Source organism: Ceratina calcarata, unplaced genomic scaffold, assembly GCF_001652005.2.
Source record: "Ceratina calcarata isolate Rehan_Ccalc_2016 unplaced genomic scaffold, ASM165200v1 scaffold1, whole genome shotgun sequence".
In the NCBI taxonomy this organism is placed as follows: Eukaryota; Metazoa; Arthropoda; class Insecta; order Hymenoptera; family Apidae; genus Ceratina; species Ceratina calcarata.
In genome coordinates this window covers 746986-774943 of record NW_017130860.1, presented here as the reverse complement: position 1 = coordinate 774943, position 27958 = coordinate 746986, and the positions used below count along the sequence as shown (strand labels likewise).

The 27958-nt window shown below is 45.1% G+C and overlaps 1 protein-coding gene across 4 annotated transcripts in view; it reads right to left on the bottom strand.

The window, feature by feature from the left end:
• LOC108621902 (Fanconi anemia group J protein homolog) overlaps positions 1 to 27958 on the bottom strand; it is a 46250-nt gene that overhangs the window by 4293 nt on the left and 13999 nt on the right. For 3 of the 4 annotated variants that reach the window (XM_026812611.1, XM_026812678.1, XM_026812591.1), the window contains exons 4-6: positions 6348 to 6389; positions 6216 to 6266; positions 5870 to 5929 (exon numbers count right to left, since the gene is read on the bottom strand). In XM_026812611.1, the coding sequence (XP_026668412.1) occupies positions 5870 to 5929; positions 6216 to 6266; positions 6348 to 6389 (153 nt within the window). The remainder of the gene's footprint in view (positions 1 to 5869; positions 5930 to 6215; positions 6267 to 6347; positions 6390 to 27958) is intronic. The other variant, XM_018019864.2, reaches the window with a different exon arrangement.

Genomic DNA, 27958 nt, shown 5'->3' with positions numbered 1-27958 from the left:
AGCCGCGCGGCCTCCTTCACCGTGATGAGCCTGAATTTATTTGTCGATGGATAAAGGACTCCGCTGAATGGTATCTGACGTTATTCTCCGGCTCTCCTTTTTTTCTCAATACATTTTAAGCGGTTGTAAAGGTCGTTTTCAAGTACTCATTGAATTGTCCATTTCAATGAGTTTAACGAATCCCTCGATATTACAGAATCTTTGAAGAAATTTCAAATTTAAAAGCTAATGTCTCTGGAAGCGAATCAGATCTCTTCGAGTCCGGCTCGATCGAGCGCGGACCGAGAAGGTGTCCGACTTTCCATTTTCGTGGAACGGGGCGAGACGGACAGAGGGGGGTGGTTTTGATCGTCGATACAGGAGGCTCGGCTGGCTGATTGTCGAAGGGGGTGAGACAGCGACGAGGCTAAGACAGGAAGAAGCGGGACGGGGGGCCAATCAGAGCGGGGACTTTGAGGGTGTCGTTGCCAGGCAACGAAACACACCCGAACACCCGAGGGGAGAAAACCCCCGAGGGGGTATCATCCGGCAGCGATACAGTCGACGCCGAAAGTTATCGCACCCTTGAGAGACGCCCCCTTTAACGTCGCCATCGAATTACGGTCCTCGACGTCCGGACACTTGCGGGTTGCTCCGTGTTTCATGGCAGCCGGCGACGGATCGATCGAGATGCTACTCGCAATCGCGTTTTTCAATTCAACAATTCCCACTTCAACGTGCCACAGTAATTTTCTACATAGAAACTCCTATACGAATCATTTTTAAATTCTCAGTTTATAAAGGCATTATATTTTTTTTTTAGTGCAACGAGATTTCCAATCCATTGTAACATCACTTTAAGTGTTACAATCTTGAAGAATTTATTGTGCTGACAGGAAATAATATAAGACTATGGAATGATCCACGGCAGGCGTTTCCATTCATCGTAAATTGCTATAAATCTCCGAGGCGACTTGGTACGGAATCGAGGTCAAGACGCCTCTCAATAATATTCCGGGAGCGTTATCAAAAACGCCTAAATGAATCCGTTCACTGTGGCTCCTTATCTGCGAATATAATTCTGATCGATGAAGCGAGAGAGGGAACAGGAGGAAAAAAAGAAATCGAGAGAGGAACAATACGGTGTCGTATCCCGTGGCGTATTTCGATCCCATTCATAGTGGCCGAGGATGAATGAACTCGTTTCACGTCGATCACCCGCCCACGCATCACGAATAAATAAAGAGTTGATCCGCGAGCATAAAGGACGATTCTTCGACTCTTGCCCGATCACACTATCTCGTAATGATTAGCTATCGAGGCTAATTAATATGGTTATCGTAAGCGTCGACGATTATTCAGAGCGCACGGGGTGTCGCGAATATCCGACTCTTTCAATCGACGCGATATTAAAACGGTATCATAATTCTTTACTTAATGGTCAATAAAGGATTAAATTGAATTTCTTTCGCGCGGCAATTTCGCGATATTACATATCAGATATTGACAGTTCTTTTGTTCTATGTAATTTCATATTACAAATGAACCTGATATTAAACGTTCTTACTCGAAAATGATTAAAATCCGATAAAAATGTCGCGATATTCGAAACGAGTTTATCGAAGATCCCGTCCCACGCCGTCCGTCGTCGTCCGCGTTTTGTTCAAAGTTGGCCAGAGAGAATTAGAGATTATTAGCGGGAAGACCTTCGAGGTTTATCGATACGGCTTTTGTCTCTTGGCCGGCCACAAAGTTTCGCGAAGCACCGCAATCCAACCAATTAGCAAACGATTTGCTAAATCAAGCCGCAGCCCGAGCCACGAATTAATTGGTCCTCGACTTTCTTCCACCCCTCGGTCTGTCGTCGACAACAAATACTCTAAGTCCTCTCGATGGAGGCGAGCCTCCTCCTCGTTTCCTTTCTTTTTTCCCTCTATCCTCCCCGTTTCCGCTGGGCGAATCGCGTTAAGAACACCGGAAGATGTGATCCGAGATCCCAATTATCGGTTCTGTTCAGCCAATCTTTTTTTTCAATCGACCAATCGATGAAAATGATTCGATAACATACAAATTTTGATCGCGCAGATTCGCTTCATATTCCATATAAATAATACTAACTGCCATTCTCTTTTTTACAGTAAACCATTTATGTCTGACGTGAATTCCCATTTTCGCATGCGTTGACGGACGAATAATTAAAAAAATCTGGAGAATCCAATGGGCGTAGAGATGACAACAGCGACAACATCAACAACAACGGGTGTTCTCGTATTGAAACTGGTCGCGACGCGATCCACTGCGCGAGAACTGATCGCGAAACGATCCGGGGAACACACAATGCGACATATGGACACCCGATGCAGCGTGAACTATGTATTACACCGAATCGGTTAAATTCCCAGTAATACCTTTGTCGTGTCGCAGAATTTCTAATCACAGCACAATGCTTTTAGTTTTTTCATTTATTACCCATTGTCTTCGACAAAGGATTGATCGCGTTTCGAAAATCGGAGACAATTATAAGGAAGATGATAGAATTTCTGGGAACCGTATTTTACTCCACGAAATTAATATTTTCAATCTTCTGACGTTATAATTTTAAGAGACGATATATTATACATATAAAGAGAACATTCGCAAGTAATTCCAGAAATATTAATGGAATTCTTTGCGAGCAACGGTGAAATGAGATAGCGTCTACGCCAATGGACCAGCGTATACAACGAGTCGTGTTTCCTTCGCGACACAAAAGCAACACGGAATCATTACATTCCTGGACAAAGGGAGGGAGGGGGCAGGAAAACGTGATCGCAACCCTCGGCAACAGTTCACGATGTAGAAAGGGCGACCAAACAAAGGGGTTCGCCAGCGATCGAGGCCCGCTCTCATCGCCGAAGAAAGCCGGTAAAGAGTCGAGGAGAATGCGGTATCCGGGGGTAGCATCCCTCATATGTCGTACGTTATTAGCACGACTCTCGTTCTCATACATCCGTCCAGTGACCATGTGTTGGTACCATATTTTTGTATCACTGTTGCGTATCATTATGAACAAACGTTCCGTCATTCGTAAACTTGTTGAACGACGTGCAACTTGGGACAATGATTCCTGGCCAGCTTCGTCAATTTCCGCTCGGAGGACCAGATTAAAAAATAGTAATAAATCTATGTCTTTGTTGCACAATATATACTAACGAACGGGTACGCATGCAACGATGATGCGACAGAGGAACACGCGGAAAGGGAAATGGTATGAAAAGAAGGAGAGTCGAAATTGCTAATCGAGAACGCTCGAGGGCAAAGCAAACTCGCGGAGGGGTGAAATTCTTCTTAGCTGATCCGAGACGGAGTTACCGAATGGAAAGTGAAGAAATGGGTCGAGTAAATATATAAATAAGACGAGAAACTAGTGAGAGAAGCGTGAAATGAAAGGAGCACCGGGAATATTTCCCTCCGCCGATATTAACGCAGAAGATCAAGCGAAAATGAGAGATCTTTGGTATTTCTTTAAGGAAAAGGAAAGTCGTGGTTTCCCTACAGAATCGCGTGATGATGATCCAAGTTCTGATTTTACGCGCTAGCAGTTTTCGAGAAAAGGTAAAAATCGGCGTGTGGAAGAAACGCAGACGACCCTCGGAGGAGGCGAAGAGACAGGAGCGAGAAACGAAGAGAGAAGTGTGTACCGAGGGACAGGAACCGGTGTTTGGCCAACGGGGGTTGGGCGAGGAGGGTTCGGTCGCCATGGCGACAAGCAACCCCCGGGACCCACGGAGCTCGTCGCCGGGGTTGGTCGAAAAGGGTGGCCCAGGGCGTCTGTCGGGCAGGTTAGGCCGGGCGTATAGCCCGAATGTCACTCGACACAAGGGGGACACAAGGATGTCCTGGACGCGAGGGGGACAGCGTTCGTGGCGCGAGGGAGAGACGGCTGATGCCGGGGTGGAACAGGAGAATGCGACGCGCACAGAGAGGGTGCCCGGCGAGAGAGAGAGAGAGAGAGAGAGAGAGAGAGAGAGAGAGAGAGAGAGACACGCGGAGGAGAGGGTGCAGGCAGGCCAAGATGGCCGACGCCGCGACACCCACCATGTCAATAACACCCTTCTTCGACGCAAAACCCGAGCCAGCCTCTCTCGTTTCGCCCCCGAGAGTCACCTCCTAGCCACCCTCTGCACGTCGACCACCCACGCCTCGGTCTCTCTCTCTCGTCCTCTCTCTCCCATCCCGTCAACCCTCAGGCAGCCGCTTTTCCTTCCACGACCTTTCGCCAACCACCCTCTCTGGACCATATTCACGGTGATGCGCTCTCTCGCCGCGATTTTCCCCGGCTTCTTGCCTCCGCTCGCGGTAATTAACGCGACGATACCCCTGCCACCAGAAAGGGAAACGGGCGAGGGTGTGGGTGGCTGGCTTCTACGGACCGAGAGCGAACGGGGAATTCAGGCAGCGACCAAAATAGGGGAGAGAGAACTCCGCAGCTCGCGCGGCGGGGGCCATTGCTGGCGAGGGCGTAATTCCGTTAAGTGTCTTCGTAAACTTCGTTAGCTGCATTTCCCGACATTACCCACCCTACCCGAGCATTTCCACGCTCACCGTGTTTCGGCGTGCGTTCGATGCGTTTCTAACGCCTGCCGACTCACCCGACAACTTCTCGATCAAACCTAATAATGCGAAACCGACCGTGTACGCTTTTTAAAAATGAAATAATCTAACAGATATTAATTGTGCACCTGAAAACCTTTCTTGGTTTAAAATGATGTTCTGAATATTGCAGGGATTGTTTATAACAAGCTTACGGTTATCCGGTATTAAACGGTAACCAGTCACTAAAACCCCTTAGGTCGCATGTTCGATTTGTAATTCGCGGCATAATTAACGGTCATGATTATCATTCGTTGTCGCTGGGACGAAACTACAATCGAATTTGCAGCATTAATACGCGTTACATATTTTACCGGAGGGGGAAATTAATAACCGCGTTGAGTATTCATTTACAGGTCCCTGCAGTCCGCATCAACATCACTTAGCATTCTAATTTACTAATAAAATCATCTGATCCGCAGCGGTACCGAGCTATTTTCGGTACTCGATCGTCCACCGATTGTTATCGCTCGATCGTAAATTAAACTATGAACCTAAACAGCGTATTATACGTTTAAATTGCACGCTACGTATTTACTGTTATATTATACACGTTAATAACGCTTTTTACTGAAAATCACGTTTACCGTTAATAGATTTCTACGTGAAATATGTAGAACGTTTACGATATCGTTTTAAAATATATGCGTAAACGGGGTAGTTTTAACTAAGCAACAAGAATAAGTTTGTGAGAGGAGAGTGCGCTCTTGAGAACTATTCTCAAACCGATACACACGAGGGAACTCAGCGGAACAAGTGGCTCGTTTTCTTTCGAGATAATCGATGTGGGTCCGAACCGCTGCTTTCCCTTTTTAAAAATCCGGCCACGCGTTTCGGGCGGCTCAGAAAAAGCAGATGTTGCAAAATCGGCCGACGCTCTATTAAATATAATAACCGTCCGAGGGGTTTTCATGCCCGAGCGAACTGGAATATATGTTACGCAATATTCGCTCCTCTCGTATCGACGCGGCACAATGGAGGCAGAGGCTGGAAGCCTCGCATCCGTTCGAACAATTTCGACCGAGTCGTTAAGATATTTTCGTGTTAATTCTCTATAACGAAAATGATTGGAACTACATGCGTCGATTTACAATAAAAGAATTGTTGATAACAGATTAGTCGATTAAAATATGTATTAATGAATTTAACTCATTTGTGATGAAATATGACATTGGTACTTTTTGAGCGAAGTATGTGCGTTGGGATTATAGAGAATTAACGTCGATGAAAGATTAAACAAATGATGATGATCACTTACTTTGGGGGCAGGAGGATGAATATGTGGGCGATGAAGATGTACCGTTTTCGACTACAGATGCTGGAATGATACAAATTGTATAATGACAATGAGAATTCAGGAAATGATCGATTCCATGATAATATTGTTAGTTACACGTTCGTTCGTTACATTAAAACAATGATAAAAAATTTGTAAAGTTACCTCGGTTATATTCGAGAGAATATTCGAATAAAAAAGGGTAACTTTCAGAATTTAGATTAAATAGATACGTCGGATTGACTCGGTTTAATATAGAATAAATTGATCGACTCAGAATATAAAAAAGAATTCGGGCAAATAATGTAATAGAGAAATCATTACGTACACACGCTCTGCAAATCGGAAAGTGAAATACCCTTTTGGCCTGTCCCGGTAGCTGAAAACGAACAGAATATGTATATTAGAATCACAGTAAAAGTTGTAAAGGTGCTTGAATCTCATTAGAAATGTAACTTACCTGTATTGACATTATTACATACACTTTGCTCCTTTACCTCGGCTGAAACAGAGAAAATACAATGCACATTAAAATTCAGAAGCGAATAATCTAATCAAAATACAAAAGCGAGTCAATTTATGATCTTAATTAAGTTCTACGAAGGCACTTCTACACACGAATGCGAGATAGCGAGATCGATTCGCGCGATAAGTACCGGTCGAAGGTGATTTCGTCCGAAGGTAGCACCCACGAATCAACGTTAACAAAGAGTCCCAAACGGGTAAATAGCAAAGGGTAGCAGAGTGGAACGACGAAAGAGAGAGAGAGACGATACGAGATGAAAAGAATCGGAGGTGAAAGAAAATATCCCATGGACCGGTGAAGAGATCCCCGCTAATGGGCATTATATTTTTCAGTTAAGACGTCGGGGATTATGGGCCTGTCAGCGGCCTAATAACTGGTCCCCGGTGGGCCACCTCGCATCTGATACGGGAAACGGGGGCCCTTCTCTTTATACAATGTGCGTATTAAAAACACTAATCGCAATGCGCACGAGCACGATTCCGTGAGCATTGTACTAGCGCATGGGATCATCAAAGAACGCCGACCGTGGGGCCGGGGCAAGCTTTTGCGCGCACGGTCCTCGTGTCTCTTTTCACCGACCTCGTGAGACTTCTTCCAGCAGTTCAGAAAAGAGTTTCGTTTCGCCGCCCACTCGCAACCCCTTTTTGTGGAACCCGAGGATTAATTTTATTTCTTCCGACCCTCTCCTCGAAGGAATCAGAGATACACAGCTTTTTCTTTTTTAAATGGGAGAGATGAGTCGGGTGAATCTGAATGAATGAGAAGGGATTGAAAACGACGCACTGGGGTTGTACGATCGAGTACTTCAGATTTCTTCATTTTTGCGTACCCCTTTTGTGCTCCCGTGGCACGACAGATTGATTTTTTCCAGGGATCAAGGGCTGAAACGAGCGTGGGCGGTCATCATCGAACCGTTTCGTCGATTTCGATGAGCAACGCGCGGTTAAGCTGCCGCCAGTTTTACAGCAGACATTATTATCAGTAGCCGCGATTTATATTTTAATGGGTTAATCGGGATTATACCGGTTACGTTCTATCGCCGCGGCGGCGGATCGGAACTCCGCCAATTACCCGATGAATTTATAATCGGAGCCCGAGTGTTAATCAGTTTTCCTCGAATTCGTCGGAATTAATTGCGTGCGTGCGCGTCGAACGATTTCAGAGCGCCACTGTATTTAATACAGAAAACAAACACTTTAATGGAACGATGCCTGCAGATCAATTTATCTCACGATTTTGTTTCAATCGTTCGTAAATTAATTTATCCCACAGTTTTATGAATATCGGTGAACAGCAGGATTTTTATGTAAACCGAAACATTTTGAAAGAACGATATATGTTTTCCATTTTCGATATTCGATACTTCAATAAACGCATCGAGTCTTCGGTTTGATTCTTATATTATCGGAAACGATACGAGTCTTTGTCTGTGCATTTAAGAAGAATGTGAATAACGACAGTTGACAATGAATAAGGTATTGGCGAGGCAGTTCGATCGGCCATGTTCCAAAGGCGTGTTGGCAATTTCCTCCATGGTTTCAGGAAGGGGTTGCGAGACCTCTTCGAGTACGGAGGTAGGGGATGCGCTTGGGTGACGCGGCGAGGGTCGCTGGCACGGAATTTGAAGCCCGCGGGGACGGCCAGCGAGATATCCGAGGATATTATCCCCCGGGAAGCCGTGTAATGAAACCGTTCCGGCGCCCCCGTGCTATTATCCCCCTTGGCAATATAAGCCGGACAAGGATATAGGTGGCTGATACATGGCGCAGCTGCACCCCCGCCGCCACGCCCCTCTCCCGGGACTCTTTTATATCTTTCACCCAACCCTCGGCCGCCTTTCGTCAGATAAGCGGAGGCGCAAGATAGGCAGCGGCCGCGTCAGCGAAATAACGCGGCGTCATCGTCATTCCAGGTAATTGCCTGACCGCTCCAAGAATCGAGCAACCCTTTCGCCTGCGAAAGGCAACGGTCACGAGATAACAGAGATTGCGGATCTAATGCGTTCTTATCTTCCCCGTCGGCCTTTCAGATTTTAATCACGGTAATGTTCGTTGTTTCAATTAAAATCCTCCGTTCTTCTTCGGATTTCATGCATTTATATTGTACAAAAATTGTACTTGCGGGAGATATAAGGAATGCTCGTTAAACATTAATGAACGTATAAAACTGTACAAAATATTAAATGCATACTGCAATGCTTTTAAATCGTAAAAGGAAGCTTTGTAACTTTCATCGCAAATGTTTTATCTCGCATGAAAATCCGCAGTTTAGTTATCATTGAGATCGTTTTACATATGCCATTTTATAAATTTCAACTAGGAAAATCCGTTATTGAAGTTTTTTTTTTTTTTTAAATGAAATGTGCTATTTTACCACTGCGTACGCTGTTTAAATCGACTAATCGGTGAAAACGCGGCGCAGGGAGCAAACATGTAATTACCGTAAACAGAATAAACACACGGGTAGCGGGGAAAATCGACGGTGTGGAAATGTTTGCTCGCCGGCGAATTATTTTTCTGGTGGCTCCGTTTCGGCGAAGGTCAAGGGAGACAAAAAATGGTGTAATTGCTATAGCGCCCTTATTCCACTCGTTCGCAGACGAAATAAACGAGGGGCGGAAAAGCGGAAAAACGAGGGGATTATCCCGCCGGCTGCCACGTCGACGGATCTCGTTATCGTGCCGCGTGCAACACCGGCGGTTTAATGCAGAAAAAGAAATAGCCCTATCTACGAATAGAAATTAAATGACGATCCCGGAATTGCGCAATCCCGTTTATCGTCGAGTTCTAAATTGGATGGAAGTTAGCTCGGAATCCAATCAAGACGAGAGACCGCAACGGAACTTGCGATAGTTTCGAATTCAAAGGACGCAACTTCTCTAATTGTAACTTGTAACCCGACGTCCGGTTCCATTCCAAGTTCCACGAATCAATCTGCAATAATCACGCGGGATCATCGAGTAAAACAATTTCGTAATATCTTATTTATCGGCTGACAAAACTGTCAAAGTCTCCGGGAAGATTGAGAAGCGAACGGTGATAGAAATTAGACGAACGAGCAGAAAGAGAACGAAGGTAAGGGGGAAAAAAACAAAGAGGAGGACCGAGGAGGGAACAAGAGAAGGAGGCTGAGGATATGTTCGGTGCGGCACGTGCACGCGGTTAAAAAGGTTCGCCGCAGAAGAGAGGAGAGGAGAAGTTTCGACGTGCCGCCGCCGCCGGTTTATAAAAGCGGAACCGGCTGTCGTGATACGGATCTGACCAATCATAAAAGCCGCATAATGGCCACTTATTCATCCATCCTCCCTGCCGGTGGTACGAACAAAGGCGGAAATTAGTCAGCTTCGGTATGCTTATTAATTGACTGACATTTCCGTCATATTATTGTACAATGAATCGAAACCGGGCCGTAGAGCCCTCGAAAACCCCCGCGGCCGAACCTCCCCCGTCCCTCCCCTGTATCCGCACCGCACGCTATAGTCGTCATTGCTCGGGGGTTGCCATTAGGCCTTGGAACGCGAGGACCACGTTCCTGATCGTCGATCATCGCTGTACGATTTAATGAATTGCAGTAAGAATTATAAGTAGTACAGATCAATATTGTCACCGTCGCGAGAGTTTTCAATATTGACACAAGACAGTTTCTTGGCTCCTCTCGTTCGAAGAACCGAGAGACTCGGTTCTCGATAACGAAAATAAAAGAAAGCGGAATCGAAAACGAACAAGCAACGAATGTGCACAAGGGAGGAACAAGCAACGGTGGATGGTAACGGCTGGGACGAGGGAAAAAGGAAGGAAGAACCGCATGTCTCAAGGGTGCTCGGTGGGATTCCATTGCGAAGGACTCATCCTCGACAGCCTGAATACTATGGGCATTCAGAGCCCTTTTTTCCACGATAATTACACGCGAAGCCACTAATTACGGCTTTGCATGCCGCGCATCTACCGGCAACCAAGAGGAAATGGAAGAAAGGAGGAGAAGGAGGATGGAGATCGGGTTGAAACAAGAGGGTGGAGAGATCGTCGAAAGACGGAAAATGGGGCGGAAATTAAAACGTTCGCCGCGGATTCCTTCGATTTTCCGCGAATAAATCGGAACCTACCCCTTTTTTTTGTTCTCTATTTTTCTAGTACCTAATGGCTATTTTGAGAATCTGTGAGGTTTCTATATTTCAACATCTTATCTCATTCACAAATAAATGATTTGGTTATTATAGAAGTGGTGCAAGTTTAAGAATCAGGATTTCCATTTGTATTACCATCGACAAGCCTCTTGATAACAACGAGTGCAAACATATACCAGAACCTTTCAATCGACAAGGAATAAGTCTTCGAATTAATCTCGATTACAATTCTTTTATTGCAGATGCACAATAAATATTCAACGAGTCCCCCGAGGGAATGCAATCCCGACATACTTATCTCTCGATTCTCGTAATTAGAATATTAATCGGCGGTCTCCCCGGCCTCGATTATGCATCCCGTTTCCCCATGTCCGTCCGTACCCATTTATTTTGTTTCTCCCTCGAATGATGTCGCGAAAGGGGTTGAAAACTTTCTGTGAAGATCGCTAGGCCGCTTTAAACGTTTTCATTTCGCCCTCCATCTTCCTCGTTCTCGGCCTTTTTTCCGCATGAACAGCATTTCACGTGATGGAAACGAGAGAGGGAAAGAGAGAGAACGAGAGAGAAGGGACAAGAAAAAGGGGAGAGAAGAAGGGTCGCCATGGCATCCACGAATCCGTAGCTGATTGGACGATGGCAAGGGTACGCATTTTTAGCCTCCCTTCGGATCCTGCCCTCATTGTCATTTTAATTTCAATCCCCTCGGGGCCAACCGAAGGTGGAGCGAATCAGGGGCGAGGACCGACACGCACGGCATCCCTCGCAAAGAATCACCCCTTGCAGCCAAGGGTCTCTCATGCTGTAACGGGTGTCCCCCGAGAAATTCTCGATATCGACTGGATTTTTCGGTCTTCCGATCCGTTTCGTCGAATACGAGAAATATCTCTTTTCGATTCAACTACTTTGCTAGACGACAATTTCTGAGTTACCCAATTTTTTTAAAATAATACAGCAAAATCCTGCGAGATTCGTTTTATTTCTCAGACGTTCTGAACGAAGTCCAATGTGTTCCGAAGCCAGTTTTCCCAGGGGGTGAGAAAAAAACGGTAGTCGCCGAAATTAAACGAGCGCGGTTCATCCCTCAGCCGTCCTGCTTTTATTCGATTCGCGATGCGACAGCCGAGATAGCCGACACACACCGTTCGTCTCCCCCTCCGACCGGTCGCGGCCACTGAAAGCTTTTCCATCGTCGAAAAGGGGATGGAAGAAGACACGAACGAGATAGAACGACCGAGACGGGTAGCGAGCAAGAAGCGCGATAAGAAAGAGACGAAGAGGCGATAGGCGAGAGAGGGTAAGAGGAGAGGGAGATGTTCCATCATGGGGAATGAAAATCAGGGACCCCCTCGGGGCTCGGAATTAAAATGGCTGTCACACGCAACTAGGGGTTGTGCTCTTCCTGCGGAAAACCTCGCCGAGAGGAGCCGGCATGAAAAGAACCCCTTTCTTCCCTTCCTGCCTTTCGCCGTTCCTCTTTCCAACTTCTGCCACATTTTTTCCCCTCATTACCTTATCTCTGCCTCTCCTCTTTTTTCCTCCGTCCTACCCAAGTATATTTTTTTCTTCGAAATATTCGGGCTCGTGATACAATGTCACAGTTTCGTTACCGAACGAGCTGTGACTGTCTGATCAAGAATTTTTTATTATGCTTATACTTTTTTATTACACTTATATTTATACCACTCAAAAATTGATGTACACGAAACAGTTTCAACGTACAATTGTATACAAGTAAAATAAAACAGAATTTTGAAGAACAAAGAATAGAATGATTTATCTATGACATTAACTTTGAAATCTTTATCTTTAAATAGAGCAGCTATTTGGACGTGCAATTATGTGTACATAGACGAGACCGGGATTTGGAATGACGGTTAACAGAGCGTGATTTGCGTGCAATCGAACGTGATGCATTAAAATGCTTCGTGAAATACGGGATGGAACGATGCTCGAACCCGTTCGGTAATGAGCTATAAACATTGCTATTTATCTATCAGCAGTGACACGAAAGCTCTCCTTATCGATTTCCGATATCGACTGGTCGCGAATAAAAAACGATCAATTAGAATATTAATAAGATATCAATCGTTAAGATAGCAGTGTAAAATTCGCGATTTCAGGAAATATCGAATGAAAACCAATGGGTGATCGAATAGCTTTTAAACGAGAATCGCAAAGCTGGGCTTCGCTGCCGCGGCGTTATATGAAACCGAGCCGGGTTGCATTACAGTTAATTGAAAAATCAACCGTGATCGAGTTTTGTTTTAAGTGAAGCCCGAATAACCGCAGGAAACGTTGGCAGTTACATTTTTCTCAAAGTACCTCGAAATTCACACATGTTATGTACCTAATTCAATAAAAATTAGCGCACATAATCCAATTCCCTAGTATCCCTTCATGTATTTAATCTACTTTCATATGAATTGATGTATCTGATCTATTCCTTGGTTACACGAGCGAGGATAAAACTGAAAACTTGGCAAAAACGTGAAAGTAGAAAACGAGAAGAAAGAAAACTGTAGCGTTCGACGACGTGGCCTTTCTTCGCCGCGAGGCTAGACGAGGGGTTAATCCCTCTCGGGTCGGGGGTGATGCACGCGAAAATTGCGCCTTTTTTTCGCGAGGCTGCCTTTTTCCCGGGCGTATCTGGCGCGCGATATCTCGCTGCGCGCCGTCTTTTCTTCTCATTACCCATCCTCGCCGCCGACGAACCCGGGTGAGCGTCGTCATCCACCCCTGGCTTCGCTCTGACTCATCGGGGGCGTCTAATAATGTCGCCAGCCAGCCGTTCCAACCCCCAGCCACCGTCTCTCTCCGTTGGCTGCGCCGAGGGAATGGAAAGGCGAGATAAAGCGAGAAGGAGAGGAGGAACAGGCGAGGGCGCGATGAGACAGATGAGGGCCGGGGGGACAGGTGAAAATGTGAACAGAGGGAAAATCCATGGAGGAAGAGAAGAGAGAGAGAGAGAGAGAGAGAGGGAGACTGCATCATCTCTGCGGCCGACAAAATGAGCCTCGCCAGCCATCGTCCTCTGCCTCCCTCCTCGCAACCCTTCTAACCCAGGCTGCAATCACCCGCGGGAAAAGCAGCGAGAAAACGATTCGCGCCACCGGCTGCCGCTTCCACTCCCCCTACCCTCCCAGGGTTTCCCAACTAGGGAAAACTTTTTTCAATGGGCTGCTGCAACTTGTCCCGCGATTGTTTCGTCCCTTTTCTTTCGTTTATCCACGACCCACCCCACCGACCTCTCGCGAGTCTCGCGTCTTTGTTCGACCGGATTCGTCCGCGTTTCTCGCAGGCGGCTGCCCGAACGACGCTACGACCGCGTCGAAATTTTCCCAGGTTTTTGGCAATCCTGTCTACCCTGGATGGGGTTGATTCTGTCCGACAGCGCGTTGCTCGATCGAGTTAACCCCTTTGTCGCGTCGCTTTTTCACCCGGTGACCAACGACGTGTCGCGATGAACCGTGTCGATCTTTTTACTCGACTGACGTTTAATCTGTCCAGGTTTTCTCCAGAAATGTGATCAAATATACATATGTTTAACGTGGGATCGATGAAACAATGAAAGATCGTTTGACACTCGAGAAATAAAATTGTAATAACATTTCTATCTGAATTATTCCACATTCGAAGGGATCAAAAGGGATAGTAAATGTTTAATACTTTAATAGGAGAGAAAGCGATGTACCGCGTGAGTCGAGTCTCGCAATATACGTAAAGCTGACTTCCTGATATTGACAGCGCACCCGGCGAACTAACTCCCGCCCACCCTATCGCGTCGAGAGTTTGTTTTGCCCTTATATTGCTGGTGACACGTTGCGCAGATAGATGTGCTGCAGGATCCCTGTGTGTAACCACCCCCGCTGTCAACCAACCCTGCGCGCACATGCGTGGAGAGAGACTGGCGATAATTAACTAATAAATTGAATGAAAAGACAGCCTCAAATTATTTTCATGAAATCCTTTTGAAGAATTGTAAATTTTTCATTTAGAGAGATAGAAATCTGCGCTGGAAGATTAAAAAAATTACAGGCACAATGATTTTAGAGATTAGACATTTTTAGGTCAGTTTTTAATGTTGATCGTCGATGGATTGAGGAAGAAATTGACTTCTGACAGTTGTTCACGGTTTATATTGCGTCAAACGATTCGGAATGCGAGTAATCGGAAACTAATGAACGCGCGCGGCGTGCGTTTGTTTACGTTTTAATTATCCCTCTCTCGGTTTTTCGGGCCGGCATTAAAAATCCATCGCACGAAAGGAAGTTTATTATTTTATTTAGCATCTTATTACCGTTCATTATACCGCGCACGTTGTGCGGCACAAAATCAATTATCTCACGACCTCCACTGGAAAATTGCAATTTTCCATCGACGGCAGGGCGACGCGTGTAAAAATAATGAATAAAATTAATTATACAAACTCAATTCGATTCCGCAGATGTTCATTTTCGGTTCCATCTTTCTTAATTAACAGCAGGCTCTCCCTTTCGTAGCCGCGGTTAATTTTAATCATTTCATATACTTTTTCAATACAACGCGTCATCACAAAACGTACGTTCCTATTATTTAAATAAAATCTCGTTCATTTAATCTAGATTAATCAGTCGGCTCGTCTCGTTCATCCGCGGTTCATTTAAAATTCTCTACCTGAATATTTGAGCTTTTGTACGGTACGAAAAAAACCATAGATCTATTTCAATTTTCCTCTGCACGAAACTAGCTCGATCGAGGAATGGATAAATCATCAAACGTAATCGCACATTTAATGCTTTCTATTTCAATTATATCGAATACCGTCTGTAGCATTTCCTCCTTCATAAAACTCGTACATTAAAATAAAATAATTTTTCTTTGAAAAAGATCATGCAGGTGAGAGGAGAACTGCTAAAAAGAAATATGCCTGGAGGGACTCAGGGGGACGGTGAACGTATTTTGACTTGTACACGGCTCGTTCTCGCCCCGCGAAATATAATCTCGTGCGATCGGTCGACACCATCAAGTAGCAATATCCTGGAGTAGACACGTGCAACGCCGGACAAAGCGGTTCGATTTTCGCTGATACCGATCAAAGTAACTTTGTTCGCGGTTCGCCGAGCTCTCCAACTCCCCCGACTCTCGCCAAATTGTTTTCCGCTCGCTGTTACTATTCAAAATGTCCGAGATATTTTCCCACGAGAATATCATTCCAAACAGAAATTTCATACACTGATCAAATTAGTCATAGACGTATAGAATGACACAATTACGAATTGTGAGTGTTCCGTTACACGGTGGGATATAGTAGTAGGGTATATGATAGTTCATACGAGACGATGTTTCTGTTAAGTAAACCGTGAAAAGTTCCCTAATGGGAAACTATATCTTCCGACTAAAATAGTTCCCGTGGAGAATTTTCCCGCGTGGCAAACGAGAAACTGGATTAAGAATCTCGTGCGAAACGAAACCGAGAGCGGCCACCATCTTCGAATCCGCCATGAGGGTAAGGGGTGGAGGGTTTGAAAAAGAGGGTTGTAGGTGAAACGCGAACGAAGAGGGAATTTCGTAAATCGAGTTGGCCTTCCCGTGGAGGGTGTCGGTGCGTCTGTCCACCATATTGATCGCGGAGCCACCCCCGGCTGCCTATACAGCCACCCACACAGTGACAGGGCCGCGCACACCGACGCTACGTCCCTCTTCTAGTCAATGTGGCTGACACACAGACACACGCGCGGGGATTTCAGAGGGTTGGGCGCACATAACGTATAATACGTACATGGGTGTACGCAGAGTACGTGTGTATGGAGCGAGCGAGCAGCAGAGAGCCAGAAGTACATAGAGATCCGTTACAGGACCGGGGTTTAGGGGTGGTTTTCACCCTACGGTCCAGAGGGGACTGGCGTCGGAAGGAGGGCGGGCGTGGGCCGAGGGGCTGAGGCGGGTGGCCCTCGGTTCCACGGGGGTGGACAGGAAAGGAGGGAAGATGAGGGACTCGGCTGGCGTTGGAGCCGACACTCACGGGTGCCGGCGTTACCATGGCTACCACCACCCTCGCTGTGAACAAGCCCTCCACGTCATATTGGCATAGTATATTCCCCGCACCATAAAGCCAAATAATCTACCGAGTGATCCAATCTGACGGGGACCCGCCAGCGCACAGCTGCGTCGCGACGCGATCATCGTCATCATCCTCTCCCATCACGCTACTTTATTGCACACGATCTTTGTACCGGAATAATGATATACAAAATCAACGGAACTCGAAAGTTCCACTTTTTATCCTTTAATTACATTCTACGTTCAATTATCTCTCTATCGACTAGCTTTTTCCAAATGCAAATACACACGTATGTAACGTGCATGTGTTTTACATAGAATATTGACTGAGAAGCGTGGATAGAGTTTTTCCTTCGGAGAACAACTTCTAGTTTCCATGGCCGAGCTCCATAACCCTTGGAAGCTTGAAGAACACTCGCTGAGTATTCCAGCACGGTACACTCCCGCTCGAAAACTTTTCGTCTTTGCAGATCGCAAATAAAACTCTGTTTTCGCTCGCTGTTTAACTTTCGCGACACTCCAACGATTACATCTTTGTTACAGCTACTTGTAATCCGAACTTCCAGCGATCCATCATTTTTATTACATCTTCATCTCTTCTCTCAAATTCTTAAATTGGCGAGTTTCTACTTAATGGAGATCGTGACAGTTTTCCATCCAGCGATTAACTACTGTCTCGATTTCTTCCAAGCGCATATCGCCTCTTTGCGCGAATCGTTCAGTTACATTTATTTAGTCATAAAGATGATCAGAAAGTTCGAAAAGATGAAATTACTTAAGATTCACGACTCTTAATTATATTGACTTGATTTAAGAAAAGTTGCGGTGGGTTAAATTCATGAAAGGAAAAGGAAGAAGTGAAGTCCGCGTGGAAAGTCGATCGAACGGTACGCGAGAAAAGTAAGCAAGATCTCGGATTTGTGAATTTATTTCGCGAAACTCTCGACGTCGCTGCTCGATCTTCCCTCGAATTTGTTAAACAAATTTCGAGCGCGCAAATACGCCCGAAGCTGGTAGCTAGCGTGAATGAAATTAAAACGGGTGGCCAAGGAAGAAGGCGAAGGGAAACACAGAAGGGTAAAAAAAATATACGCAAGTCGCAACGGCTCTCGTGACTCGAAATTATACAAGTTCATTTGCGAGAGTTACCGAACGGTGGAAATAAATTTTTCAGGAATGAGAGAACAAAGGGAGGTAAAAAAAATGAGACATAGTAAAATATTTATCAACGCATCGAGCTTGCCATGTACCCTGGGTATCGAAACTTCCAATTTTAATCAACTGGAAAAACCGGAATCAAATATGTTCGGCTTTGTTTAAGAAAAATGGACAATGAATTTTAAAAACATTATACACTGCGTGATAAAAATACAACAAAGAGTTTTATACAAATTAATTTTGGTCAAACGGAAAAACGAATATCAAAATGAAATAATTACTCAACTGCGTCAAGAAAAAGAACAATAGACCAAAAAAATCGATAAAGTAAACGCGATAAAGTATCTTTCAGAGAAACACATCACAGCAGAGAATTTTCGAAAATTTGCTTCTCCATATACTTGCACGAGATTTCTTAAGGAGTTCCCCTGGGAAAACTGAAAACTATGGTTTCTTAACGTGTCCCGCGTGGAACAGCAATTAATAATGCTCCGACGGAATTATATCGGCTGGCAAGCTAGAGAGAGGAGTGTTCAGGTGTGCAAACAAGCCCGCGGCCGAAATTACCGAAAACTCTCGGCTGCACCGGGATTTAATCTCTCGCCTACGGCCGATTGCCTTTGCGCTTCGAGCGCACACCTTGTCGCCATCGGCGGTGCGGCTAACCCCCGTGAAAAAACACCGTAAAAAAAATTCTTTAGAAATCGATTGAAAATCAAACCTGTATCGAATCGGGGGAGAATTCACGGTCTAAGAAACGTTTGTTTTCCTTGAGTAGATAGAAATTCTAATATTTGGACGTTTCACGCGATATCGGGATGGGTTTTGAACAATTCTTGAGCGATTATTCTTGAGCGAGTATTTAATTAATACTGAAGCCGAACAGATATAAGGAGATCTGCGACACATTGTAAATACCGTTTAATATCTCGCTAAATTGTTAGAGATATTGAAACTGAACAGATATAAGGAAAATTGGAGAGTATGGGTGGAGGTAGAAATGGCAAAGGAGGGAATATTGCTGCTCCCAGGCGGATTTCCTTTGCATGGCCAAAGTCAGGTAAGGGAGCGACAGTTGGCCCTTTGAAATTCGAATTGTTCGCCAGCGGCGGAGTGAGCAAGCGTTTCGTCGGCTTCTCCGGTTTCAACCGTCTAACCGCTTTCAGCACACTTCGGCCTGGACACCGTGACCATAAAACGACAATAAAACACATGAAAAAATGTAAAATAAATCGTCGGCCGCTTCCTTTTTCGGCGACCGACGCCGCTCGCAGATCCGCGGCTCATTTCCTGACACTAACCATCGAATCAATCTTCCTAATCCGTGATTGGAGTAAAGAATTATCGACGAAATGTACAATAAAACGTTCGCTGAAGTGACTGTACAACAAATTTTAAATCTCACGAGGTATCAATGGAAGAAGAAATGCAGCCAAGGGTCTGTGGCAAAAGCAACTGGAATCAATGGAGTAATCTACAAAAGGGTTTGGGTATCCTATCGAAGAGCTGACTGTGGAACAGTGCGTCCCTCTTGGAGCGAACAAAGTTACATCGTCACGTACGTGTCCATGCGGCAGCTTTAAACCGTTCCAGGACGTGCAATTAATTCTACACATGGAAATTGAATGTTCGGCAGAGAGAGAGACAGCACAAGGGGGTGGCTGGCCAGTTAATAGACCAGCCTGTGCACGTGTATCCCCCTAGATAGGGGATGAAACATAAGGGATGCGATAGGTCTCACAGAGAGAGCGAAGCTCTTTGATTGATCAGCCGGCGCGAGACTGGTTGCATTACTAATTCGGTCCGTCCTCGCTTCTGTATCTAGCCTCCCCTTATTAAGTTAGGTAAATTACGCAATGGATAAACAATTGTTTGCCCCTTGCAGATTTCTTAATGTTTAAATACTGAATGAAATCACGTTTGTCAGACGTCTAACGGATAGGCAATTGAAAAATAAGTCCAACGAGCGTTCTAAAAATGTAAGAAACTCTCTGAAGAAATTCAGGTTAACACGTCGGTACTCGACATGTTCGTTTCGAAAACGCAAGAGAACTAGACTGAAGAGAGGATCGTGTCCGGTTCCTCCTTGGACACGGTTGTGCGCCATTTGCCAGAGGGTTTGTTTGCGCTCGCCGTGTCCCGGCTAGGAGAGATACCGGAGCCCTATTATCGCGATGGCCGGCTTGTTTCCTTCGCCAACGAGGAAACGAATAGGAGGCGGAGGAGGAGGTAGAAGAAGAAGAAGAAGAAGCAAGAGTCTTGCTTGTTAGCAGCGGCAACTTGTTAGTCGAGCCACTCCACTAGAAACTAGAGGAGGAGAACTCTTCTTCGCCTGTGTTCTCCGTTCGTTCCGGCTCCCACGCGGAAGTCGCCCTCCAAGACGGAAATCCTGACTCCTTTCCTCTATACACAACCCGGTTGCCATCGAAAAAATCCGAGAAAATTCTTTGTTCAAGTAACCTACGTCATCCCTTTCGACGACCATTCTTGTCCTGATCGACCACTTCAACCAGTATTCCTAAGCTTTCCATCGATTGGTCACAATTTAGTCTCATTAAAAATCTGACCAATGTTTGTATATATCAACGGCTTACAAGAATTTAGAATAGAATCATGTTTCGTTAACTATTGAATTTTACTAATTCGGTCCGTCCTCGCTTCTGTATCTAGCCTCCCCTTATTAAGTTAGGTAAATTACGCAATGGATAAACAATTGTTTGCCCCTTGCAGATTTCTTAATGTTTAAATACTGAATGAAATCACGTTTGTCAGACGTCTAACGGATAGGCAATTGAAAAATAAGTCCAACGAGCGTTCTAAAAATGTAAGAAACTCTCTGAAGAAATTCAGGTTAACACGTCGGTACTCGACATGTTCGTTTCGAAAACGCAAGAGAACTAGACTGAAGAGAGGATCGTGTCCGGTTCCTCCTTGGACACGGTTGTGCGCCATTTGCCAGAGGGTTTGTTTGCGCTCGCCGTGTCCCGGCTAGGAGAGATACCGGAGCCCTATTATCGCGATGGCCGGCTTGTTTCCTTCGCCAACGAGGAAACGAATAGGAGGCGGAGGAGGAGGTAGAAGAAGAAGAAGAAGAAGCAAGAGTCTTGCTTGTTAGCAGCGGCAACTTGTTAGTCGAGCCACTCCACTAGAAACTAGAGGAGGAGAACTCTTCTTCGCCTGTGTTCTCCGTTCGTTCCGGCTCCCACGCGGAAGTCGCCCTCCAAGACGGAAATCCTGACTCCTTTCCTCTATACACAACCCGGTTGCCATCGAAAAAATCCGAGAAAATTCTTTGTTCAAGTAACCTACGTCATCCCTTTCGACGACCATTCTTGTCCTGATCGACCACTTCAACCAGTATTCCTAAGCTTTCCATCGATTGGTCACAATTTAGTCTCATTAAAAATCTGACCAATGTTTGTATATATCAACGGCTTACAAGAATTTAGAATAGAATCATGTTTCGTTAACTATTGAATAATTATCACTATTAGTTATGTGCGTGGTTCCTACCGCTTGATTTTGACAAGGGATCGTTTAGTGGGGTTTTGACATCGACTGTACACCACTTACGCAGCGAATATGGGCACCATGAGCACGGAAACCCCTAGGGGGTTGACGTTAAGGGTAAATATGGCCACTGTAATGGCGTCCACGCGACATTTTACTCTTTGACGCGCCGCACGACTCTACCACAAAGTCCACCCTCCTGTTTCTACTCTGCTAAATCCGGCCACTTTCTCACTTTCAACCGTTTCACGCGCAAAACCGTCTTACAAAAATAAAGCGAACCACCTAATCCAGAATTAATTAGAATTACAGAACATACGAATGTTTGATAGAGTAAATACTCGATGGAATACGCGATAGAGTATGTGATATACAGAGATCGATAGAACGTATGTAATGCAATTTAGGATACAATATGTATATGACAGGATATTCCGAAATGGGTAAAATGTATGGTACATCTGATTAAAAAATTAAAAGGGGAAAAAATCAGTGGCATATGCATGAGAGGTAAAAAAAACAAACTAAAAGCGTTACAGTGTTATATGTAAATGGATTTTTCGCGTGTTGACGTTTCACGCAAAATATACCGGTTGCTTTACCCCATTCCGCCCTTTCCCTCTCCGGCGTTTTTACTTTTTTCACGCGGTCTCTGTCCCCTCTCTCTCTTTTTTTTTTTAAAAGCCCACACATTTTTTAGTTTGAACAAAGTTTGACCACGATGAAAAACTGGAACGTTTCGCGGCTCTCGTGTACACGAAGCGACGGACTTCGTTTACTTTCATCGACCACATGATTTCATTTTTACCCAGCGATCTGCTACAACGCACCCCCAAGTGTTCTTCCGGACTGCTTTCTCTCTTTCTCTTTCTCTCTCGTACGGTTTTTGTTTATTCCACTTGCGAGCGGAAAATATCATCGGCCGCTTTTCAGGTTAATTAACCCCCCCTAATTCTCCAGATACTTTTTTCACATCGCGAGAAGAGCCTCGAGAGAAAATTACGGTCGATCACTGAATCATTTGGTCCTTAACTATTCTTTACACATTTTATTATGCACATCACTAGGACTCTTTCCCAGGTTTGAAAACCAACGAACACACCTTAATTAAATCTTGTCGATCAACCATCAATGCACAAACGTTCGACGATCCACTCGACGTCTGCCACAGTCACTTACGATCATCATTTTACCATTTCAAACGATTCTCCGAAGGAGGAAACGCTTTATCCCCGTTTAAAAAACACTCTTTATTAGCGGGTAAACGGACGAGGAGAGAAACCGTTCCAAGATCTATCCAATTAGAAAAAGAATTCCCTCCCTTCCATTGGAATCGATCCTACCTCTCTCAAGATACCGAAAGAGAGAAATGTTAACCTGCAGAAGGGTGCAGGATATCTAAGAATAAAAAGAAGGTAGCCATCCTTCGGTTCGAAAAGAGATACGCGGAGATCCTGCAGGATCCTCTCTCAGGGTAGGAATACGCGTTGGTTAGAAGAGGAAACGGGTCCCCTCTTCTCCTCGCGATAACCTCGAACAAAGAACAAAAGGGGGACCTCGGCAGCTTCGTTCATAAAAGCACAAAAGTACATCTTCCTCGAGGAACCAGAGCCCACGGAAAGAAACAGAGAGGTTGGATATCTATTCGGTAAACAGACGGACAGACAGATGGACGGACAATGATGCTCATCGATGGACAAAAGCGTCTATTGCGTAAACACTCGAGGAGGAGCTGACCCGTACGAGCAGGGCCGTGCAATGCGCTTTGGACCGACAGAAAGAGGTCACCTAGAGGTAGATCAGCGGGATCAACCGGTCTTCGATTTCGGTACCTCACTTTTTCCGTTCCCGCGTGCCGATAGGAATCTCGCGTGTTCGATTACCATCGCCCGTCCGTTCGTCTCGTTGCAGCGGATGTAACGATCTGCGGTCAGCAGAGAACGTCCAACAATTGCGACGGTTGTCACGGTCCTGGAGCGGCGATGCGATTTTTCGAACTCGAGAAACGGGAATTCTTTTTGTCAGGCTTGTTCTATAGCGAGGCTGATACGATTTACGTCGAAGAATTCTTTTTGTCGGAATTGTTTCGATTCTTTGTCGAGAATTTTTTACAATGGATTTCTCGAGATCGGTAAACGCTTCCACGGTTTTCGTGGAATCTAATTTCGATCGAAGCCTCGCGAATGTTCAAAGAGCCTTTCACGAGTCCTTGCGAAACGACGATCTTCTTACTTTATTCCAAGTCCCATGGTTATGTTAAAAAATAAATTTTCTTTACGTACTTGGTGGATTCTCATTCATATGTACATTTGATTACGCGCATTTTTATGCTTTAGATATCATGATACTCATTTTGCTATGAGCTTACTCCACATTGTTTTACATAACTAAATTGTGATTATACGTAATTCATAATCTGCTGATTGGTTTACAATATCATACAGTATCACAACGTGATTCATAAGAGAGCTTTACTTAAAGAATTCAATGCTTGTTTTTCTCCGAAGAAGAACGTATATTAAGAATGTGGGATCACCTGACATGTTCAGAAGAGGGGGAGATTAAGAAGGATCAGAAGTGCGGAGTCGGGGTATTTAATTAAAGGAATTAGGAGCGATGCGACGGGCGAATTACGCTTCATAGAGAAGGCATACGAGCAACTTCCCGTGGGACATTTTGCTCGTTCAGATTTCCCGGCTGTTTATCGTTTTCCCTCGCCCCTTCTCGGGGGAACGTGAGCTGATGAAATGAATTCGTTCCCGCGGGAGTAAATTAAAAGCTGCAACGCGCACGGATCTAACGTTTGCACTGTATCCTACTTCAGTTCTCCGTTTTGGTATCCACGAAATTTGCGAGTACTTCGTGTTTCGAACAATGTGTGAAATTGAAGAAACTTTAATCTAAGATCCGATGATAGAAGACGAGACTGTATTCATGAAATTGAAACCCCAAGTATAATTCTCGTATACATATAAAAGTCTAGAGGTAAGAAAACTCCTATGCTGTTTAAAGATAAACCATGCAATTAACGCGAGTATGGAATTTGGTTCTTATTTGAGTAAGCACATCTCTTCGCGGTCCGTTTAATTTTCGCAACCGATCCGCCACTTCCAACTTTTCCTCTCCACTCTAATAGTTCGTTTACTGACCATTTCCCTGCAACTTTTCATCAACTTCACCCTCCGAAGCAAGTTCACGTTTTTTTTTCTACATCCCAGTTCATTCAAAAGCTACACCCAGCTTCTCACGTTAATCCCGTTCCGATGGATCCTTGGATTTCACTCGTCTTTGTACGAGACCTAAGAAACTTGAAATCCGACAAACGAGATTTACGATTGGAAAGTCAAATCTGATTTTCATATTAAGAGAAACAATGTTGATCGCGAAGGAAAACACATAAATGTGGCGAAACTGCTACTGAATTTTCATCTAACTTCCGGAACGGGTGGAAATGAAAAACGGAAAAAATGAGAAAGTAAGAGAAGGGGTAGAAAGCTGGAGGAGGAAGGAGAGGCGCGCTTTTCTCCGGAAGATGGAGTACTGAGTACGGTCAGCTAGACGAAAGTCTAAAAAGCTTCAGCTCTCCTTCTCACATGTGTTCAACAACAAACATGCTTCGCTGCCACTCGAAAAACTCATCAGTGCTCCTAGATGCGGCCTGTCCCTCCTAGGACCACCGTAGCGAAAGATTCGACCCCTCGTTCGAAAACAAACCACCCTCTCTACCAACAATCTTTACTGATACGATCTTTGCTCGTCAAAATTATTCCAACCGTTCGCGTACACACGGAAAACATCTACAATTAAACCGTGGATTTTGTGCACGAGTAGACATAAATAATCTACTGTCTAAAATATAAAAAACGTGGTACATATTAAGATTATTGAAAGATCGATTTGGAACCGTTTCGTTCGGCCCAAATCTAAACAAGTAAATTCGCAGGATATTCGTATTTATGATTGAGAATACTTTTGAAACGGAATCGGCGTAATTGATTCAAATGTAATCGGGCACTCGATGGCGAATATTTGCCGGCTGGTTATCTCGATGAGTCTGATTGGCTCGGTAGCGATCGCGACAAAGGAATAGGGAAATGAAACCGCGTCCGCGGCTCGGAGCCCTCGCTAATAGTCTGTGTTTGCGAGGGTAGCCTGAATCCCGGTTACACTCTTCATCCGTCGCTCTCCACGGAAGGCACTCCCGGTCCCTCCGGCTGGAAGGCCGTTCAGAAAAGAAGGGTAGAACCGTGGGGTGTGCGCCGAGGGCAAAGGGACGATCGGTGCATGTGCAAGGAATGCACCAAGAGTACACTGACACATGACCGGGTCTCTCTCTCTTATAGGCGAAGACTTGAGTACCAATACACGTAGTTCCTTCTTCCTTTGGGTATAGGTAAGTCTCACGCGTGCACGTACTTGACATTCTCGCGTACGAGCGCGAAGAGGAAACCGACAGACGGGTGAATAGGCGGAGAGAGAGAGAGAGAGAGGGAGAGAGGGAGAGAGAGAAACCCTTCTTCGAAGGGGGAGAGACTCTTTCTCTCTCTATCTCTCTCACCGTTCGGATGGTATAGGTGAGCCTCTATAGAAAGCCAGATGGGCGTGGTGGCTGTGACGGTTTTAGCCCAATGGGAATTCAGGATCCTCCTGGCTAGAAGGACAATGTACATGGGCATTTTGCGTGTGATGGAGACCATCCACCCGGAGGACCGGAGGCTCTCTTCCTCGACAAAGAGGCACCAAGTCGAACGACGAATGCCATCCGTCCGTGGCACACCAGAGTCGAGAGCAGCCAGCGTATCTGGTTAGTCGAAGATCGATGGATCGATGCCGCGGATCGATCCCCCGCACGGAAGAATGGGGTGGCCTCCCGATTCCGCTGATACAACAGTCTCGGTTCCGACGACCGAGGATTAGCGGTTAAAGAAATTGGGTCTCGAGGATGTAGACTTAGCAGTTTGTTAAGTAGACTGGCCATTCGGTGTTTCTTCGTACACTCACTGTGTATCGAAAATCGTGACAGATTTCAATGAAAAATGAGCATTCCATGAACTTCGTCAAGTCTGTGTGCTCTCACACTGTGAATTGTACTTTCATTTGTTTATCGATGCTGCAATGATATTTCTCTTATTTCTTGTTCCCAAAGTTTATGAAAAGTGAATCATTTTTCTTTAATCGCAGCCAATAAAGTATAATAATTAATGATTCGTAATGATCGAGTTGAAATCTATTTCTCGATAATTCCAAGTTAAATAAATTTAATGAGTGGAGCGGCCGGAAACGCACAACGCAATAATGGGCGCTGGTCAATTTCGAGTGCGACTCGGTTTAATAACGGAGCTGCGCAGCTAGCGAAGGCGAGCGCGCGTTAATCCTCTTCGGGATTTATTAAATGTAATATTTAATTCTCGATTAATTGTCCGGCGGCCGCGTCCAGGCGTCAATGCAAATTACTCGCCGACGATGCCCCGACAAACAAATCGCCCCGGATACCTCGTCGAATATCGGATATTTTGCAAATATTAACTCGTCGACAGCTCTCGACACCTTCCGCATGGCAAATATTCCGCCCGACGGTTTGTTTCCCTTTCAAAGAAACCGCACAAAATGTTTCCTCCACTGAGAGAAAATTAGTCCAGCTGAAAATTATACGAACCTCTACGCACAGTATAATAATCGTAATATGAATTAAAAAATCAAACATCAATTCACTGTGGTTGCATATTTAAACAAAAATTTAACTTGTAGAAATAATCATTTGAGATCTGATCTCTATATCACCGGATATTCTATGTAATTTTATGTGATCAAATGCATTGTCTTAGGAGAAATGGTGGATCCGGTATTTGCCGCCGGGTAGAACAAAATGGAAGCCCCTCTCGTTAAGAGAGTCGACTAGCAGAACGGGAGACTGGTCGTGTCTCCGTCGATCGATATTATCATAACAAATTCTCCCATCGAGTGGTCGAATGCCTTTCCCGATGAAGCCCCGTGGTACGTACACCGGTGGTCTCATTAAACGCAGCCAGCGTGTATAGCGCGCGCAGGCCGCGTAATGAGAATCAGTTAATTAGTGGCGGGCGCACGGGGCGGTTTCGCTCCGTGTACATCAAGTGCATCACGTGCACGCTCGCCTTAAACTCATTGGAAGGGAGGAAACGGATACCGCGAGACACCGATGAACAGTTTACGACAACCGCGGTCGAGAGAGCGAGAGAGCGAGAGAGACAGACAGAGAGAGAGAGAGAGCCAGAGAGAAATATATCGGTACACGGTAGGAACTTCTCTTAGAAACCATCGCTACCAGGATTGGTCATGGGAATTGACTTCCTTTCGGGGGTTCCACGTGTTTTCAGCGTTCGCTTTCGGTTTACCGAGGCATTCGGCGGTTGAGTAATTGTGTACTGACCATTTCGCAGTGAAATGGCTCGCTTCAAGTACTATGGCCCGGAATTCGCTTTGATATCCGGCATCATTTTTGTTCTATTATTCTCATACCGGGATCGGTCTCCACAGTTTCAATATTTTCTTTTAAAAGTAACTCATTACCATTTTATTTCATTGAAAGATGTCCTGCGCGAATTTTGTATTTCACGGAATTAAGGATGTATTGGCTATACAGTCAATCCCAAAAGTTTATGTACCTTAGAAAAACGCATTTCCTATAATTAAAAAGAAATCAGACGTCGGACGAACAATGCTAATAATAAAGAGC